The 18,590-nt window shown below is 55.7% G+C and overlaps 4 protein-coding genes across 4 annotated transcripts; 1 reads left to right on the top strand and 3 right to left on the bottom strand.

Moving 5' to 3' along the window:
* Positions 1 to 46: 46 nt before the first annotated feature.
* C8Q71DRAFT_778174 (uncharacterized protein) lies at positions 47 to 923 on the bottom strand. The gene is made up of 2 exons (XM_047924761.1): positions 803 to 923; positions 47 to 727 (listed from the first exon to the last, which is right to left on the bottom strand). Exons 1-2 carry the CDS (start codon positions 911 to 913, stop codon positions 122 to 124), a joined length of 717 nt encoding a protein of 238 aa, XP_047775281.1. The 5' UTR covers positions 914 to 923; the 3' UTR covers positions 47 to 121.
* Positions 924 to 2,906: 1,983 nt separating this feature from the next.
* On the bottom strand, positions 2,907 to 3,305 carry C8Q71DRAFT_880149 (uncharacterized protein; the record flags this gene model as incomplete). The annotated part of the gene is made up of 1 exon (XM_047928468.1): positions 2,907 to 3,305. The coding sequence occupies one exon, from the start codon at positions 3,303 to 3,305 to the stop codon at positions 2,907 to 2,909; it is 399 nt and encodes a 132-aa protein (XP_047775280.1).
* A 1,456-nt stretch (positions 3,306 to 4,761) lies between these two features.
* Positions 4,762 to 8,513, bottom strand: C8Q71DRAFT_861159 (uncharacterized protein; the record flags this gene model as incomplete). The annotated part of the gene is made up of 7 exons (XM_047927867.1): positions 4,762 to 5,120; positions 5,170 to 6,282; positions 6,340 to 6,841; positions 6,899 to 7,186; positions 7,245 to 8,044; positions 8,104 to 8,292; positions 8,354 to 8,513. 7 exons carry the CDS (start codon positions 8,511 to 8,513, stop codon positions 4,762 to 4,764), a joined length of 3,411 nt encoding a protein of 1,136 aa, XP_047775279.1.
* Positions 8,514 to 9,440: 927 nt separating this feature from the next.
* On the top strand, positions 9,441 to 13,146 carry C8Q71DRAFT_861158 (uncharacterized protein; the record flags this gene model as incomplete). Its single annotated transcript, XM_047927866.1, has 17 exons — positions 9,441 to 9,537; positions 9,612 to 9,746; positions 9,801 to 9,845; positions 9,900 to 10,025; positions 10,089 to 10,226; positions 10,283 to 10,554; positions 10,617 to 10,841; positions 10,889 to 11,065; positions 11,132 to 11,221; positions 11,491 to 11,592; positions 11,654 to 11,677; positions 11,739 to 11,801; positions 11,878 to 12,258; positions 12,330 to 12,497; positions 12,555 to 12,752; positions 12,816 to 12,994; positions 13,050 to 13,146. 17 exons carry the CDS (start codon positions 9,441 to 9,443, stop codon positions 13,144 to 13,146), a joined length of 2,517 nt encoding a protein of 838 aa, XP_047775278.1.
* Between the last annotated feature and the right edge of the window lie 5,444 nt (positions 13,147 to 18,590).

Raw genomic sequence — 18,590 nt, 5'->3', positions numbered from 1 at the left:
GCGGTAAAGCGCCGCCGCGCCACTTCGGGCGCCACTGCCTCGTAAATCGATGTAAACCGTTGTAAAGCAGTGCGATTCAATGTAAATCCTCTGTCCAGAGTCCCGTAAATCAATCTTTTGTTCAACTACTGTACACTATGTCTCCATCGTCCCACCCATGCTCCCCAATGTCCTCCCCGTCGTCCTCCATCACCGGCGGCCACGGCAGCCCAAACATAGCATACATCGCCTGTGTCGTTGGGAGCCCTTGCGAGTCAACCGGCCACTCCTGGGTATGAGCCTGCTGATCGGACTCTGCGGAGGCATCACACGACGCGGCGCGCGGTTGCGCAGCCGGTTGAATCTCAGTGGGATGTGGGGACTGTGCCAGGTCAAATTCCGGCTCTCGTGGGCCCAGCGGAGAGCAGTGTGCCCGAGCGACTCGGGGACCCAGGGATGTGCTGGCTGGTCCCGGAGCACGCTCAGGTTCTGATTTGGTTGTCGCGTTTGAGGAGGTTCGCATCGCGCGAGGGGAAGGTTGAGGTGCGAGTGGATGAGGGTTAGCTGTGATGGGGACGGTGTCTATGACCTGTGTCTCGAGCGGGTATTCCGGCGGTTGAGAATCGGGAACGGTGGCTGCGTCTGAGAATGCCCGATTGCGCTGTGCGTGGGTCTGGCTAGATACACGAGAGGTCACAGCTGGTCTGCTAGTGTTCAAAGCGGTGTTGTGGCGGCAGAGGTTCAAGGTCTACAACGTCAGGATAGTCCGAGTCGTGTGGATCGCATGTGAGTCACAGATCCCAGCAATGTATTGACAACGTACCAGATTGATTGGACCAGGCCCTCCCGGGAGTATCAGGAGAGTGATTGTATGGGTGTCTTCAGAGTAAACATGTCGGATGTCGACTGCTGTTGCCAGTGTGTCCCGGCTCATGAAGAGGTCGTTGCGGTGATAGCGGGAAATAGCGCACGCTGCAAGTCCACATATTGCACCGGTTCTCCCACGCTTTCACAGGCCCATCACAGCTTGCTTGACAACTTGAACTCAATGCCTCACAGACGATGCAAAGCCAACATATATCTCATTGGACAAATACGTAGATGAGGCGCTCAGTGTACCGATTACAGACCAAACGATCACGGAGCTCTCTACAATGAAGTTTGGTGTGCATGCCCGATCCATACCTGGGACTGAGGCATGATGGCGAAGGCGACAACAGCGGAGAGAGCGCGAGCGCGGGGACGAGTGCATGCCGGCAGAAGGAGGGGACGAGTGCAAGCGCGCGAGGGACTCAAAGTAGATGCGAGCACAGATGAGGGCGAGCCCGCGCGGGCGAGGTCCAGGTCAAAAGCAAGAGGGCGAAGGATATGGAGGTTGCAAGTGCGAGCGCGCGAGGGGGTACAGGCAAGGGTAGACGAGGGCGAGCGCGCGCGGGCAAGGGCAAGGACAATAGAGTGACAGGGAAGCCGCGAGCACGAGCGGGCGAGGGCGAAGATAAAGGCAAAAGGGTGATGATGGTGACGAGGAGGGCAAGAGAGCGAGGACGGGAGTGTGTCTAGCGCAAGGGCGGCGGCTAGCGCACGATGGTGAGTGCGACGACCTCGGCGAGAGCACGCGACATCGATACCAATGGGTGCACAACACACAGCTCACCGGGCGACGATCGCTGTCACTTGGTACACAAGGTCAATGACGTGACAACGACCTGGGGTGGGTTATTAGCGACAGAGGATGCACCCAAATCAGCCACCCAGGCGATCTTCGCGTCACCAATAACAGCATGGCCCTCGCCACTGCTACCAGGCGACCCAGGCACAGAGCCCACGCGAGCTAACAACCCTACAGCAGCTACAAGCGGGCCTATTCTGCGCGCGACTTGGTTCACAAGATTAATCCGCGCCGACGTTCATAGAGGCGGCGCCAGGTGTACTCGACGAAGCGGGTCCACCGAGGTTCATAGAGCTGGTGCTGGTGCTAGTGGGAGCGGGCGCTGTAGTGGCAGTCGGATCAGGGTCGCTGAAGTGGTTAGAGCTGGCGCGCTTGATGTGGATGCCCGCGCTGACACCCACGCCGACAAGGGCAAGGGCCTCATCAGCGTGTTCGTGGCGGGCCGTTATGGTAGGCAGGACTTCCGCAATAGAGACTGCAGGCGCTAGAGGTCGACGAAGGCCATTCCCGTTTCTCCCTCTGCTCTATCTTCTCCGCGTCTCCAGTTACACTGATCTGTGGCGTTACGCTGGATGCGCGTGTAGGAACGTTTGGTACGATCGACTGGCATTTTGTCTGCTGTTCGAAGCGACCACTAAGGTTGGCGGCACTCACCCTGGGACGTTCGTCAGGCAATGACCTGCATTGCACACAAATGGTAACGCGGTCAGCAAGCGGTGATGCTGGATGAGCAATGGTAGGCGCACATGTTGTTGTGACCCAATGCACGAAGAATAGGGATACGGGCGCTGGCACCGAGTAGCCGTCGACCCAAAGAGCGAACTCGGGAACCCGGAGGGCGCAGACAAGGAGTTTCCGGGCTCATCGCCACCGCTGAGGACTACACAGCCATTGGGAGACTCGTGATGCATAAGCAGGCTGAGGGCTGCGCCGCAGCGTTGAATTCCACCATGGGCGCGCCAAGGGCAGTGAGGGCGTAGGCGAGGAAGGGCGGGTACACGACGCGCAGTGGCTGTCACACCGTGACCGAAGCGAGACACGCATCTTCACCCACCTCGCGGGCCTCACCATGGACACGCTCCAGCCACCTCGCGGGCCTCACCATGAACACGCTCCAGCCACGCTGCTGCTGGAGCGCGCGCGCGACCACAAGCTCCCCTGGACCTCGAGTGACGCGATGGCGGGGCTGCAGCGAGAGCGCGGTGGTGAGAGAGTCGGTGGGAGGCCAGGTTCGAGAATGTGTATGCGAGGGCGAAGATTAGGCCTTGAGTGAGGGCCACAACAAGGGAGCAAGAGGTGCAGGCAAGATCACGAGGGCGAGGGCGAGGGCAAAGACGAGGCCGAGGCCGATAGCGAAGACGAGTGGCGAGGGCGAGGTCGAGTATGGCGGCGAGAGACCCAGACCAAAGACGAGGGCGCGAGGCAGAGAAGAGGAGGGCGAGAAGGCGAGGAAGAGAAGGTGATAGGCAAGAGGACGAGAGGGCGAGAGCGACCAAGTGGTTTTTAGCCCAGTGTGACCCTCCCATCGGAAGGCGGAGACCGACACGAGAGCTGACAGCGGGATCATTGACCGGCTGGGCCAAGCGAGTGTCCTCAGCTGCGCTTCTGCGCGGCCATCCGCACCGAGAGGGTGGGAGGACTGGGCGCCTGCGCTCATCATGGGTGCGGAGGTACAAGTGCTCGGCAGCGGGCGGAGCCAAATGGTACACTGAGAGCTTGGGGCGCGGAGGGGACAATGTCGTGCCCGCCGAGTGATGGTGCCAGAATCAATGCGCTGGATGCCTGCGCAGGACGCGCAGGGCGGCTCGTAGCAAGGGCGTGGTCTACTCGGGCAAAGAGGGAGAGCATGGTGAACCGCATGCACGGAGAGGGTAGCCAGCGGTGGATGTCAACCGCCTGAGGGCGATGATGCGATGGAGGTGGTGCGAGGGAGGCAGGATGCGAGCTTAGAGGCTGGTAATTACTAATATCAGTTTTCGCAGCTGCTCCGTTCGCGATGGTAAGGACTTACGGAAGAGATCGTGAGCAAACTTGTTCCGGGGCAGATCGCGAGGAGTGGTGGCCACCTCTGTGCACGCCGCGCGCCCAACGTTAATGCACTGAAGGGGAACAAGCGAGCTGCGAGGCAGCCACTGGCCCCGCGAGACGCCATGTATCTCGCCTCGCAAAGCTCTTACATGCTAGTCGTACTGTATGATGCCATGGGCAGTCAGTGTAGGCCTATTGTACACGGAGTAAAGACAATGAACAGCCGGCCAATTGGGCCTCTGCCCAAGAAAGGACTCCGAGGCGACCAGCTCCCGACGAAGGATATGGCTCTGCGTAGTCCGCGGATGCTTCACGAGAGCCGAACCCCTACGCGCACATCAACGCAGGACTGCGTACGAGGCATTGATCACTACGTCCCAGGGCATGGGCCTGGGGTGCACAGAAGGAAAAGATGCAGAACGCGACATGCACTCACTTTTGCCCCATGGTTTCCGCCTCAGGGCTCCTTGATTCGACCAGGTGTGCAAACGGTGCGATGGCGGCGGTTTTGTTGGGTGTTCATTCGGGAGGAGGCGATGGAGCGTTCTTGGACCGCGGCCGACGCTAGTGTTGCGACTCGTCTGCAAGGGACGACCTGCCGGGATGGATCACAATACCAGCGCGGGTCCGCACAAGAGAGGAAAAAGGTGAAGGGACCGTGTAAGTCAGGAGACGGAGGCCGGAGAGATGAGTCGGTGAAGTGGAATTGACGTTGAAGATGATGGTAGCAAGTCGTGAGCCTCGTCAGCGCGGCGAGCCACTGTGCTATGCCAGCGCTGACCGGGACCTCGGTAAGCGCCGGGCGCGGTGGCGCAGTTGCTCAGCAATGGTATTCAACTTGCCTGAGCAACTCCCATTGCCGGAGATCTTTCTTGGTGCGATTCACGTCTGGCAGGGATATACTGGCCATACGCCAGAGCTTGAGGCTTATACCCTCGAGCTGAAGTGGGGGAGGGCCGTTAAGGTGGGCGCTTATGCTGTGACCGACAGCCACTACTAGCCTACTAGTGCTCGCTCTCAAGTGGCGTGTTGGCCTGCCGCACAGTCAAAACAAAATGAACTCCGCACTCTGATTGCATTGCAAACTAAACTACGGTAATGTACGAATGTCTGTCTGTGAAGGAATTTACAAAAAATGTGTTGCAGAGCTCGAGTACATTGGTGCTTGTCCACTCCGGTGGCTTCGCCGGGCCAAACTTGGGAATTAGATACGCACTTCGGTGCAGACTCTTCAAGGGTACTATTGCTGCGATGCGCTGTAGGTCGACGTCAAGTGATCGTTTCACCGTGTAGAACAGGTGATTTGCTTCTGGGCGCGGTTTGAACCTGCTGAACCATTCTAGATAGACGAAGTGCGATGGCGCGTCGGGATCATTCTTGAATACAATCGCGCGGGCCTTCTTCGATAGCGAGAAAATGACGCGTACTTGGCCTACGCGATACCCTATATCTCCGCTCAGCAAGCACCTCTGTGATGGAATGGCCAGCCTTACCCGAGACCCCTGCAAACCCTCCCTCCCCCTTCTCGTTAACCAGTGCTGTATCAAATCGCCCTGCCACCACGCGGCCTTGAGTATCCCGATATGCTGGACGTGCGTGAATAACGTCCAAGGTCTCGGGTGCATCCCTTCGCTTGAAGGGATCTTGATTCCAGAATTTCACCTTGTGCCATACAGACACGGAGCGGAACGGCAAATCGTACACGGATACGAAGTTCGCCAGTTCTCGCCCAGACAGATGAGGGTGCTTGAAGTGCGCAATGAATTCTTTGAGGACTGATGGGAAGTTATCGGCACCATAGCGCGATTCGACAGCGGCGAAGGAGAGAGACTTGTGAGTCGGGTAGCGAGCTACATGCTGATGGAGTTTGTGTGGGATGGCCGCAGGTGTTGTCGGCAGATCAGGGCGTCCGGCGAGCCGCCAGTCTACGTAGAGGGCATGCGCGTGGATCTGTTCAAGCCGGACGACAGAGGTCGTCATCTGTGGATACTCGTCCTTCCTATTTGATTTTCGCCATGGGTCCTTGGCGAGCGAGATGTGAAGATGCTCGGATTGGGCAGTGTTCGTCCCATCTGCTGTGCCAAACATCTTGATTCCGCTAACGTAGTGCCGGAGCGAGTGCAATTTCGGAAAGTTGAAGTGCTCGCGAATACCTAGTTCCACAAAAACGCCTTTGTTCGCATGGAAGCGAGCTAACGAGTCGTCTAGTTGTGAGAGCGTCGTGGAAGTGTGGGCTGGGAGTTGTGCGAGATACACGAAGTCGAGGAGGGCACGTACAGCGCGCACGAGTCGCACGGGATTTTGGCCGCCAGGTAAACGGAGGTCGACAATGGTGCCCAGCAGAACACGACATATGTCTTGGTGTTCAGTCCCAGAAACGCGGGAGAGGTGTGAGATTCCTTTTGAGAAGTGTCGCAGATTATGATTCGGAGGCAGGCATTGAAACCGTGCATCGATCACGCGGGCGCCGTACGCCGACTTTATCCACTCGATGATGTGTTTGACCATTCCCTGGTATAGCTGATGTAAAATGTCGGGAGGGAATGACGCGTAGATGTTCACATAAGGCAAGTCCTTCCAGAATGGGTCCGTGATCGGCTTGATACCTGCAGCCTGACATGCATGAACGTGGGCGACTGGATCACCTGTACGATCCAGCGTACTCAAGGCACGCAAAATCGCGTTCAGGTCGCGCTGCGTGCACGGCACGGCCTCACCCATAGAGTTTGAGTCGACCTCACCCGCGGGACATTGACCATTCTTCACCCCGGCGACGCAGACGATCTCAGGATAATCTCCGATGTATGCCGCAAACACTGGATGACAGCGGCGCGTAGACCCATCGCCTGAAGACATCTTTACGCCACGACGTGCCGGCTTGCGAGTCGGAGCGAGCGCCTGCTTCAGGCACGCATGGAAGAGGTTAGAAATCGCGCGGCGGCGAGTCTCTTCATTCTTGATGTGGGATAGTCGCGTGACGGGAAGATATCCAATGAGGAGTTGGGCCTGACGACTTGACTTCCGACGTATAGCCTTTGGTATATTGCCGATTGTCAGATAGAGTGGGTAGCAGGAGCGATTGCGAAACAATGTCAACTGGGTCTTGTCGGACGAGATGATGAGAGGTACGATTGTGCCGCCACGTTCCTTGTCCTCGATTTTGTGCTGTCATAGATGCTCGGCGTGAACACGAGGTAGAGCGAAGGGGAACATCGTGCTCACCTGCAAGCGCCACCACCATTCTCCAGTATTCATGTCACCATAGATCCGTGTTGCCTCGGTCTCGTCTGTGTAGTGTCGCTCGGGTGCGACCAGGATGTCCGCAGCCCAATCAGGCGAGCCAAATAGTACCTCGATGCACTGCATGATGTCTCGCAGCCACAGGTCGTACGTCTCGCCATCGACCTCAAGGACACGTCGGGCAAACATGGGTCGGGTCGGAAGGCTCTTATCGACGACTTTGTTCAATTCTTTCGTGTTCTTGAAGGTGAGCTGTAGCGCATCGAGAACCTGACACAGAGCGATATAAGCATTCATGTCGCCTACGTGTCACACATCGCATACGCACGCCACCGATTGCTAGGAATTCGTTGAACGAACTTGCACTTGGGCCACGCTTCTTCGCCCACTGAGCAATGCGCCACTCCCTCTCTGAGGCGAACGGGGCGAAGACATTCTCCTCGGAGATGGTGTTGGCCAATCCTGCTTCGTACAGGGCAAATGGCCCTTCATTTGGGCGGTCAACACCAGCAGGCTGATGTGCGATGGCACCGGCTTGACCACCGAAGCGAACGACATGCGGCTCTTGGAACAGAAAGTCCTCATCTGGACCACGAAGCCCAGGGAGTTCTTCCTGATCGACGAGCATATCGTCGTCGCCACCAGCTTCCGGGTGAGCCACAGGTGAGATCGACCTCGAATGTCGACCAGAGGGTATGAGCAGTGGCGAGGAGGGAGGAACATCGTAGTCCCGCTCCTCCTCGCTTGAACTTGAAGATGAAGACGACCTCGACGATGGACACGGAGAACGTACCCCGAGATTAGCGCCGTGGGCGAGGTCATCATCGGGCTCCATTTCGCCATCGTTGAGATCTTCGGCTGGTACGGCGTCGAGGTTGTCTGCGCCCGTGTTTAAGGAGTTGTGGTGGGAAGAGCCTTCGCCGTGATCCGCATGGCGAACGTTCGCCTGCTGCTGCGACAGACGGGCAAGCACCTCCTCACGGGCCAGGTCGGCAGCACTGGCAATGCCAGCTGCGCACCGCGGATCTGCTGACCGAGCGACGTGGCGTGACAGGGAAGTCGCATTCTCAAACCCAGATGTACCGCAGCCCATACATGTGAATGCCCGATTTCCGAATGGGGTCCCACCTTGAAGCTGTGATCAGCACGGGTATGGCAGGCACCGAGAGTCAACGGAAAGAACGCACCACGCAGGGACCCAATCATCAAGAAGTGGGAAAGCGGACCAGCTCCAAGGTCGCGCATGCTCTGATCATCCGATAATACCTTGCGCGTCTTCATGCCGCATATGCACACTGAGCTCGCGAGCGATGATTGAACACCTTTCGTGACCAATAGGCGGCGGACGTCTGCAATCGTCGTCCGAGCGGACACAACTGTAAGTTATAACATGACTTATCAGATCACAGACGATATCATGAGAGCTGAATCACTGACCTATCGGGATGCTCCTCCCACTCAAAGGCTGAACGAATATGGTATACACCGACTCCGAGTCACCCGCCAGCAGCCGTCTGCGTCGATCCAGGCGGATGTTTGAGAAGTGGTGACGAGAGTACCGCCTCGCCGTAAACAGTGCCTTCACAATCCTCTTCATGGGCAGCAACTGCGGCCAAGCCAAGCATGCTGAATCATATATACATGAGAACCTGTATATTGTGGCGGTACATCACCAGACGAGATATGTACGCACCGACAGCGGCTGACCAAATGAACGAATAAGCATACATATAAACTGCATTCAGAGCAACGGTGGAGGACGCGCTGCCAAGAGTCGGCGACGCTACCACCCGGTCGAGCAAGTTCGTGGCTGCAGGTCGCGCGGAAGGCCCTGAATTTGCTTGATGACCGTAGAGATAAGTCGCAAAGAGACACGCGTTCATTAAGGCCGGGACAAGAAGAATCGTCAGGATGACCAGCAAGAGTTGAGGCACATGCGACATGACGGCCAAGTTCGAGTCGGGCGGGCGTAGTCTTGCCAGGATTCTCTCGCGCCAGCCGGTTGGGCCGTTCATGCGTCGCGATCTGCCAGTGTCTGCAGCGACTTGGATCTTCTGGTGGGATATCATCACGGAGCAGAGGTACCTAGAACTTGAAGCTCCTAAGATAATCAGAGGATGAACGTGACGATGTTGCGGTGAGGAGAACTTACGTGTTCGATTATTCCTGGCTGCTGTTCTGAGGGTGCAGCTAAGAATCGCACCGTCAGCCTCGCCATGGGATGGCTAATAGCAATGCTTACTCACCGTTGTTCTCACAGAATGATTGTCGGGCCCTACAGAGAGCACTGAGACCTCGAGGCTACAAGTCTCTATTCCAACTCGACCAGAAGATGATGATCTCGCCGCGAGACCGATCGCGTCGCTCCAAGGCCGTGGCTGACTCCGCCTCAAGGCGGGCAAACCCGAAATGTGAGCCCGCGCAGCCGGGCCTGTACCTGAAAAAGTCTTCGTCAGCCAGTGTCGTCCCTCCCTGCGTTACCACCACCACCACCACCACCGTTCCAACCTCCCCACAGAAATCAATGACCAAGGGGCAACGGGGCAAGAAGAAACGGTCACTCAACGCGGAGGGACTTATTGCGCAGGGGACATCTGCTAAAGGCGATGTCAGCCACGAGGGTAGGCTATAACCGTACTAGACTTGCCGTCGTCACGACCGTTCAGGCCCGAGCCTGACTCGTTCATTTCTTTAGCCCCCCGAGCAAAAAACGTACCAATTGACACTGCCGATGGAATATATGACTTACAGAGAGAGCTGAGGTCCTTGAAGCGCGCCGAGCGCGACGCATTCGAGCAGGCACGCGAGGAAGACATTGCAAACCCAACCAGTGATTTTCATAGTCTTGCTTCCTACATACACTTGCCGCTGACTCAGTCTATAGTTACCCGGCCTCGTGCGGCCAAAACCAAGGCGTACGATGTCAGAAGTGGGCTTGCCAACTCGCCGCATCGTCTAATCGCTATAGCTGATGCCTTCGCAGTTTGGAAGCCGAAAGCCCGCGAGCCTAAACCCGACGTGCCTGAGCCCAGTGGAGAGCCAGCGAGCGGCTCGGACACTGTGACAAAGCAAGTCAAACCTTCGCGAATGGGAACGGGTCAAGGGCAACGTACGTGTATGCCTTCATCAACCGATCACCTAGTATGATTCAAGCAACTGCCACCGCTCCCAGCATCGGTTGTGACCGAGGAGATGTCCAAGTCGTCCCTGCCGACGCAGACGTCTCGTGCGCAGGCCTCCGCCCGATCTAAAACCGTGACGGTCGACCCAGAGATAAGTGATGGCGAACTTGAGTATGTGACCATGGACAGTACGTACCGGGATCATCCTGAGACGGGCGACTGACTCAACCCAACGTTCATGTAGATCCTCAGCGCATGGACGATGTAGAGAAGATAAGTCCACGCACCGACTCGGACTTAGATCAACAGCACCGTGAGAGAGTAGCCGCCGGCAATCGACGACCCAGCATCGATGACGGTGAAGGCTCTGAGGCTGAGTCCAATGGTCGCGGGTCGGACGCTGAAGAGTACGAATCAGGTGCGGACCTTGAGAGTGAAGAGGACTTTGGTGTCCAAGGTGGGTACGCACCATCGAGCCGCAAGACGGATAAGGTGGCGGCACAATTGAAGCAAGGCGTGAGTACCGTGACCGCGCAGCCTCATGTTGAATGACCATTCTCTCACGGCCTATCCTCTAGTCAGTCAAGGTCGTCTCTAACGGGCGCAATAGTCGTCGTGTACTCCAATCCGACTCAGAGACTGGAGGGTCCGATTATGCTCCCGACTTCCTAGAGCCCGATTACGAGTCACCTTCCGACCATGAGTCCGCCGGTGCGCGCGACTCAGGAGACGAAGCTCAAGTAGCGCAAGAAGGTCCTGCGAAATACCGAAATCTGGACGGATCAGTTGATCACGAGTGGAAGGTGTGTTCGTTTGTTCAGCTCTAGGGTGATCTTATTCTTACTCGCAGGAAATGATCATCCACCGTGGGCAGCGCCCTAAGCTGCCGGCTATTCGCCACTACGTACAACAAGCCGACGAGAACGTCACGCCCAGCAGCGAGGAGTATCGCCGTAACGCTTCATTGCCGCAGCCTCCGAGTAAGCCGGCCTTGGTTTCTTCCAAGAAGCATAGTGCCACCTCGCAGGTAAGACACTCCGTCCTGGTCTTGTGTCTGGGACCAATACTAGTACTAACACTGCCATTCTTGCAGCATCCAGATCTCGCCAGACAAACCATCAATGATGAGGTTGCTACCACGAAGACGAAGCGGCAGGGCAGCTTCCGCCAGAATGACACGCAGGTACTGCCACAGCACTCATTCTATCCCGTCACACTGACCATCCCCTTGCTCGCGTTGACAACTGATTCGTGTCTCCCCGGTGGAATCAGCATTATAAAAAGGCAACTTATTCTGTAAATATGTTGCCAACCTCGTGCTCATTCGTCTATCAGTTGCGGCACTCAACGTCGGTGGATCAAGCCTTGCCAAGGGTGAGTCCCTTCTACACCATACGATCATTGAATGAACGAGTCATCGACAAGTCCTGACTGACTCCACATGAAATACAGGCACCGGGCGGGCTCATCAGCAGTGAAGAGGATTCAGCACCGCCCGCCTATCGCCGCGGCCGCCCGGGAGCGAATAAGCCACGACGCGCTTCAGGGAAACAGGTATGCTCATTCATCTGCGTCACAGCCTTAGGCCATCGGTCTCAATGAGAAGCGACTGTAGCCGACCGCAGTGGTGTCTTCCAATGTGCGTACTAGTAGCTTCCTCGTGCTTACTACGCTCATGCTCAAACCGTCGACACTGACAGCGATCCATCCCCGCGAGCGCCCTGGCTCACACTGCAGCGCCAGGCGCACGGAACGAACGCCAGGTAAGCTACTAGTACTCCCGCTTCTCGGGACGCTGCGGCGAGTACTGACGTTACACATTATACTTCACGACACCAGGCATCTCGCGAAGGTGCTCACTCAGGCTCCGAGTCCGACGACGGCGATGATGCAGCCGCAGATCATCCTCAACTGTTGCTCGCTAGTGACGAGAATGTCTGGCCGGAGGACACGGATGTGACGTTTGTTGAGAATGGCAAGAAGGTGGCTGGTCTGAACTCGCAGACATCGCTCAAGGTACGCACGCTGTTGAAGTCGACGATCGCCCAAGAGCTTCCGCAAGCTCTCGCGCTTGTCAACGCCTTCCCGAACGTTGGCGAGCGGCCCAAAATGTTCCTCGACATTTTCATCGCTAGTACACGCCGCCTCGGCTCAAACTACACGACGATCGCCCAGCGCCTCTTGCAAGATTCCGCGTATGTCATTGGTTTACTGTATTTGGTGAGTACACCGACTCTCTGACATTCTCGTACCCGCCAGTGCAAACGTCGCTAATGCCTTAACGTTGCTAGCCCACAAAGAGGATGTGTTCCATCCGTGGCCCCTGGTATGGTGCCTGCCGTGACGCTGTATGGGAGGGATATGGCCTCAAGGCTGTTGAGGACGACCCGGAGGCCCTGCAGAAGGCTGTAGAAGCACTGCTGCTCAACCATCAGTTCATATGCCCCGGTAAACTTGTGGTATGGATCATCACAGTGATCTCCACGGTCGTTCAGATGCTCACTTTGACTTCCCAGAATGGCAAGTATACCGAATTCAAGCGAGACTTACCTTTCTGCGCGGAGCCAATCATCAACCTCACGAACATCCTGTTCCTCGGGCCGAAAGCAGTGTGCCCAATCAAAGACTCGGTGTTCACCTCCTCCATCAAGACGGGACCTGAGTCGGAGAAACGAGAGATCCCACAGGCGATGGCTGCGCTCCTTGCAACATTCGTGCGCGCTCTGTCCCCATCACTACCTTAAGCACTATTCACTAATTCTATCTTAATCCTCCAGGCTGGCGCGGCGATTGGAGAGGGCCTGCATGGCACCCGCGAGCCCCTCCAGGACCGTGAGAACGAAGGCTTCAATTCGATCAAACAGGAGACACCTTACCGGGACCACCTCGCAACCCTCTCGACGCTCCATCCAATGGGTCGTCACAAGATCCTAGGCTACATCTTCAAAGAAGCGAAGTTCGTCTGATTCTCGGAACCCGAATGATCGCACTGACCTCATGATCATTACCAGGACTGCTCATATGAAGAGGGGTGCTGCGCAGACTCGTACGACCACTGCCAGTGCCTTTGTGGACCCCATGACTGCTGGCATGGACATTGACCTGTAGCAGCATACAAAGTGTCGGAGCTTGTGCCTTTCCCCTTTCCGCTGTTCAACACAGTCTGAACTCGTACTTGTGCTTATTCACTGTTCAACACAGTCTGGGTCAGTGAACTCTTGTCCTTTTCGGATTCCTGCATGCCTCTCATAATGTTGCATTGCTAATGTAACAACGAGCAGCTGGTGCTCTGTCTGCTAGCTCATTGTGCACAATGCTACGTAGTATACCTGATGCAGTGTAGTGTGGTAAATCTAGGGGTATAGTGATGTAAATGTCGGTCACAAATGCGTAAATATACCTGACCGTCAATTTGCTGTAAATTCGTGGAAATTTGCGCAACGTTTACAGGGGGGTTAAGATAATGGGGTGTAAAGGAAATTTACCCAAAATTTCGCAAAATTGTGTCCATTTGTATGGGGTGGGTTTCCTGATGACACAAGAACGCGATGTCTTGACCACTAGAGCATCGCGACCCGGCGAGCTGGCACAGGCGGCAGCCATGTAGTACTCTGCTGTGTCAATCCTGAATGAATTAGCAGAACCGTCAAGTTGTAACATGGTGCGGGATATTGGCAGGAATTGCACACTCATTCTATGAAGATCGATGCAGTACTTGAGTGTATACATTGAACGGTAGCAAAGGGTAAACGAGCCGTTCTCTGCATGGTCACGTGCGCAGCTGCAAGCGCAAGGGAATTTCAATCCGGGATGCCACAGGTGACAGCACCGTGCCCAGGCCCCAGTGACATTGATATGTCAACATCATCTTTCTCAGTGCTCACCGACTCGCCGAGAAAGGGGGCTTTCAAGATCCTGAACCAGAATTACGGGCGTTCCTCAAATTGATGGTGTTCTTGAAAGTGAGCTGCCACGTCAAGGTCAAATACTGGTGTAGCCTAAGTCCGCCGGCAGCCTCGAAGATCCGTGAGGACTCAATCCGACTCACAGACCTTGTTGGGCCAGCCGATGTTTCCTTCTCATATGTCTATCTGCGCTAGCAAGATCTATCATCTAGCTCACCGTTTGGAGGAGGAGCTAATGCGGTCCTAGCACTCGCAAATGTCAAACGATACCCATCGGGCGCCCGAGGGCCATCTCGTCGCGAATGAACGCAGAGGGGCAGAGACCTAATGCATGGGAAATGGCTCATGAGAGAATGAGTCATTATCCATTCTCTTGCCACTGCGTCTATGCTCATTTTCGTCGCAACTTCCTACACTAAACCCCGTTTGTTACAGACGCGCTTATTGCGACCTCCAAAGGAAACACTTTTCGCGAATGACGGACCATAATTTACGGTGCCACGGGCTTTGAAGATCGCGTTGTAAGTGCCTTGTTTACTGCGCCTTTTGTTCGGTGTTGTGTGGTTTTCTTCTCCACGAGCGTAGCGCCTGAGTGCCCAACCCGCACAACTGATGGGTTGTCCTTCGCCGCGGAAGCCTCTCATGCGAACGCCTCACGCAATGATCTCGCGCCGCATGGTCCAGGACCTGGGCATGCGTACCGCTTGTTGCCAATTGCATTGACATCCGCTCTCAGTTGATAGGGCCGCAAATGTGACGGTGTCTCGCTACACTGTTTTCGTCTCCCTGCGGAAGTGAGGATTATTGCTAAAAGAATAGTTTCGTTGAGCCGCTGCGGTTGTCTTGGCATGCTGAACTCAAAGCTCCAACCTTTCGACGCAACGGCATGCGCCCAACAGAGGCCTCGAGGCGACGCTAGGTCTGGAGCCCGTCGCACCGAAGAGGGAGATACGCCCGATGTGCCAGTGCACCATGACTCTTGTACTTTTTGTTTGATCCGGTGTTGCCATTCATGTCTACATCAAGCTCGGACTCCGCCGCTAATTCTGTGCGCCCTCCCCAGATGCAGTGGTGATCATCGACTTTGCGCAGGCTCACGGAACACGATCGCTGCGTCATATGAAACATAGCCGCCGATGTCGCGGTTGTGTACATGCGTGTGCGCCCCAACCGTGCGAACCGCCTGATTTAACCGTTGTGACTTAAACCATGCGGCGCCGTAAGAAGACACGGAGACACACCGAGGTCGGCGCAGGAAGAGGGAAGCGTTGCGCGGGTCCGAGCTTAGAGACCTGACTTCGGTGTCCGTTCGTTGCTTACGGCCGTGGAGTCATCTCCATCTCCATCTGCTTTCGCAATACGCAGACCTAGTTCCGGTGTTGGGCGCCAGGGGCAGCTATCTGTCTGAGGCGAGTCCACAAGAAATTATGCACGGTAACAGGCGAGTGAAATTTTGGCACTCTGCCGCAGTTGCCTGTGGTATGATGGCCGCACAGTCGCGGCAACTTAACATGTGCTGATTTCCCCTTGAGTCTCAGGCTGGCGAATTGCGCTGACCCGCCACCAGCCCTCAACTGCCCGTAGACGGGGGTCCTGTGGAGGCGGCGGAGAGGTGCCGTCATCGCTCGGCTGGAACGCTTCGCTATGCCCTCAGCGGCGCAGCAAAAGTTGCGCTTTCCGTAAAATCTCCGCAAGGTGCGCCAGACCATCGTGGGCAGTGTAGTGACGCCGTCATGAGCTGATGGCCTCATCTGATTAAGCATTCATTCCTGGTGACCTTTCCGTCCAACATCGCCGGTCTCCATTCTTAAGATCGGGAGGGCGTTCGAATTTTATTGTGTGTCTCCGGGAAATCCAGAGCGATGGAGTGAGTATGTCATCCGGGGCGCTGTACCAAGGCCACAGATGCGAGAAGCTCGGCGATGAGGCAGAGGAGCGGCTGTTCTACGTCTTTTAAGAGCCAGGGTCGAATGGTCTCCTCAGACATTGCATCTTCTCCTCAAGAAAACCGAATAGTACGTCTATATCAATATGGCTGGTGAGCATCTCCGCTTTTTTTTATATTACGGATGCAGGGTTATTGAATCTGCGTTTCTAGACTCAGGCTACCGCCAGAAATTGAACAATTACCTACAGGGAAACGGGATACAGAACCAGCTGACTTGGCAACCCGAGTCCGTGGGCCCCTCCAACAAAGCCGTTTGGACTGCTATAGCCTGTAGTAAGGAGCATTTGACACGGTCTTTAACGCAGCGCTGAACGTGATTCGCAGTAAAAGGGGTTGAATATGGACGAGGCGTTGCTAACACCAAAGGAGCGGCGATGGAGATCGCTGCTAAGCAAGTACTGATTGAACTCGGTGTGCCGCATTAGGTGCGTCGTACAAAGAGTGAACTGATAGGGACTAAGTGTGCATGTCATATTTGCAGATTGCTATACAGTTCAACTGCATCGTCGTCACTTGTGCACTAAGTCATAGAAGTTTTCCTGTACCAACCCCCCCTCGCACAACGTAGAAGTGTATTTGTAGCCGACTGCTTCTCTCCTACCAGTCTGTCGTGTGAATAGATACTGCGTGTATAATTTATACTAGTGGAGACAACAACAACACACCGACGTAATACACTCCTCTTAGTATGCTCATTATACAACCATTGAATGGGGAGCATGAGCGATCATGGTCATTTCGCAGAACATAAGTCTTCTATGAAACTATGAGACAGATGCTGACCGTCGACTATCGCTCTGTGGACTTGACGCTCATGGACATGTGCAGACATACTTGGCCGTTACAAGCGGCTGAATAGTAGATGGGCGGTTCCTGTTACCAACGGCACTGGCTACGTCAAGACAGATCGGATGGACATACCAACATTTGTCGGCTCATAGCAGGCATCTCCGAGGCACTGAATACCTGAACAAGTAGCAAAGCGGATTGGTCCCGTCGTGGCCGCAGGCCAGCTCCTCAAGCAGATGTGTAGGTAGCCAAGGTGCTTCGAAGTTTAATCATGTGGTACGCGCGTCAACAGAAGCCGAAACGGTGAGTAGTTTGTGCGGTCATGTCGACGGCGAGGAGTGTGTGTCCGAGTCGTGATCTCCCCACAGACTACATACTAGACACAAGTAGAAACCGCCGACCTGCTTCGATCCTAGTATTCCAGAACATCAAGAGTTCACTTCAACAGGAAGAATTAGTATAGTGCAACAGAAGATTGATTGCACAGAACGCGACACACCGATGACAGCAGTGCTGATTTTCCGCGTCCGGAGTTTCGCCCGACTCGCGTGCGCACCCACTGGCAGTGGATCTTCACGGTATCTAACAGGGCGCTGTGATACATGTGGCCGTTCTGTGAATGAATCACGAATTCATCATGCTGCAGCCTAGAAAGTCACTATAGTGAATTACATCACGGGGAACACACATGCTGATTGGAGGGATATTATTGAGCCGACGTTACCACGTCCTCGAAGTGGCATTGCTCAGATCTCAGAGTCGAAGATTTGTCGAAGATACATCTGTATCGTGAACTACATGGACTCTGTCCCGAGTCGTCGCGCGGACCAACAAAGCATCACGTGATAGCGAGATCGGGGATCTCAGAAGGAACGCGCGTTCAAATGTTCACCGCGATTTCATTCAATATTCGAATTCAGAGCGACATTGGACCAGGACAGAGCATCCCATCTTGTGTGCTTTCAAGTTTCTCCTTGACTGATTGTATGATGCTGATGCCTTGTAACTTCTAGCCAAGCAAGCCTAACTAAAGCCTCACCCAATCGCTTGTGGTTGGAGACCCTGGCCCGAGGGTAGCGATACGACGAGACGGGCGACCATGATGTGCTCCGAGTCACCGTCGGACGCAAAGGCGTATCACAAGTGAGGTCCGAACACTTTTACGGACTCTGCTTCGCGGCCACGACCCGTGCACGCTCTCAGGCTCAGCATGGTCTCCGCTTACCACGGTAAGCAATCCTCTTCCACCGCCAGCCCGAGTCGGCCCTACCTCTCCTCCGACCTCCTCACGCTAGGCCGGCCACCTACCTACCTCCGCCCCTGCGCGTCCACCGCCTGGCGAGGCACCGACTCGACACAGATCCCGAGGACCACACTCCCGCCCCCACAACACCGCATTCCGGTGCAGATTACCTTTCCGATCCCGAGGACGGCGGTGACATGATCTGATCAGCGCACTGTGCGCGAGCTGCGAAGCGAACGCGCCGAGCATCGCAGATCCCGTCAGGCTACGCGGCGGACGGGCCACGGGGCGCGCGCCCGAGATGATGCTCCTGGTCGCGGACCACTACGACGGTGCACTTACGTGGGCCCGGGTGGACTAGGCACACAGCTCGCTTGTTGGTGTGGTGGCGGTGCGTCCACTGCACCGGTGGACTATATCGCGCTGCCAGTGGGACGCGCGGCTCTTCGACATCTGGTTGAGGTTCTCGTCGTGTGATGAATGCTGATGTGTCTGTCTTGCTAGTGCGGTGGGTGTTGTCGGACGTGAGTCGGTGCACACGACTGATCCATATGCTTGTTCTACCTGCTGCGGTGCCTAGACACTGTTCCCCGGTCAGCATTTCCGACTCATCACGGCTGTATGTGACTGATTGTCCCATCCAGGATCGCATGTCTATGTGCGTCCT

The sequence above is a fragment of the Rhodofomes roseus genome, assembly GCF_022264815.1.
Source record: "Rhodofomes roseus strain CIRM-BRFM 1785 chromosome Unknown C8Q71scaffold_22, whole genome shotgun sequence".
Classification (NCBI taxonomy): Eukaryota; Fungi; Basidiomycota; class Agaricomycetes; order Polyporales; family Fomitopsidaceae; genus Rhodofomes; species Rhodofomes roseus.
This window is presented reverse-complemented; position numbering and strand designations above follow the sequence as displayed.